The 908-nt window shown below is 48.1% G+C and overlaps 1 protein-coding gene across 1 annotated transcript in view; it reads left to right on the forward strand.

The window, feature by feature from the left end:
* LOC107089782 (chromodomain-helicase-DNA-binding protein 6-like) overlaps positions 1–908 on the forward strand; it is a 59,611-nt gene that overhangs the window by 22,328 nt on the left and 36,375 nt on the right. Inside the window, 1 exon segment of the mRNA XM_015382753.1 lies at positions 459–654. Coding sequence (XP_015238239.1) covers positions 459–654 — 196 coding nt within the window.

The raw sequence follows: 908 nt of genomic DNA on the forward strand, positions 1-908 counted from the left end.
ACCCTCAAGGGTGCAGAAACATAGTGGACGATTGTTGAAACCCTCAGTCTGCATCAGCTTTGGTCCCCCGCAGCTTTCAGTAGCTTCAACGCCTCCCCCCTCCTTCCCTGCTTAAACAGAGCATAATGCTGCCACTGCCATGCTCCCGCCACTTATAGTGTGTTCAGTCTGATGAGCAGGTTTTGAATCTTTCAGCTTGATGCTCTCATTGTCCAGCCTGATGGTTGGAAAAGGAAGACATTGCCTGTGACATAACCGTGATTTTAGTGTCTCCATGATCTCACCTTAACACAACAGCGCCGCTGATCACACTCTGGTTGTTTTTATTGATCGCTATCAGGAAAAGAGACAATTCTGTTCTGTTCAAACTATTTTCCTTTATTCAAAGCTTAAAGTTAGTCATTTTCTAAAGGTTTTGGTTTCATCAGGAAACTGTCTCTGTGTGTCTGACTCCTCAGCTACACGTACGAACGCATCGACGGCCGAGTGCGGGGGAACCTGCGGCAGGCGGCCATTGACCGTTTCTGCAAGCCAGACTCGGACCGCTTTGTGTTTCTGCTCTGCACCAGAGCAGGAGGGCTGGGAATCAACCTGACGGCCGCCGACACCTGCATCATCTTCGACTCGGACTGGAACCCGCAGAACGACCTGCAGGTGGGTCAGAGTGCTCGGCGCCATGAATCGCCCACCGCACACACCACTTCGTTCTACCTGTGTGATTCACTCATCATCTCCAAGATAAACAGGTCCCTAACAACCATAATGCAAAAACGGATCTAAATGAATAACATTGCTTGTGGTGTGTCGATGGATCTGCCACCGATCATAATTGGCCGATTTTCCTCAAAGGAAAAGTCAGCTCAGCAAGGAATATTAATCTGACCATTATCTATACATAAAACTAATAT

This window comes from Cyprinodon variegatus, unplaced genomic scaffold (genome assembly GCF_000732505.1).
Source record: "Cyprinodon variegatus isolate N-32 unplaced genomic scaffold, C_variegatus-1.0 Scaffold13, whole genome shotgun sequence".
NCBI lineage: Eukaryota > Metazoa > Chordata > Actinopteri > Cyprinodontiformes > Cyprinodontidae > Cyprinodon > Cyprinodon variegatus.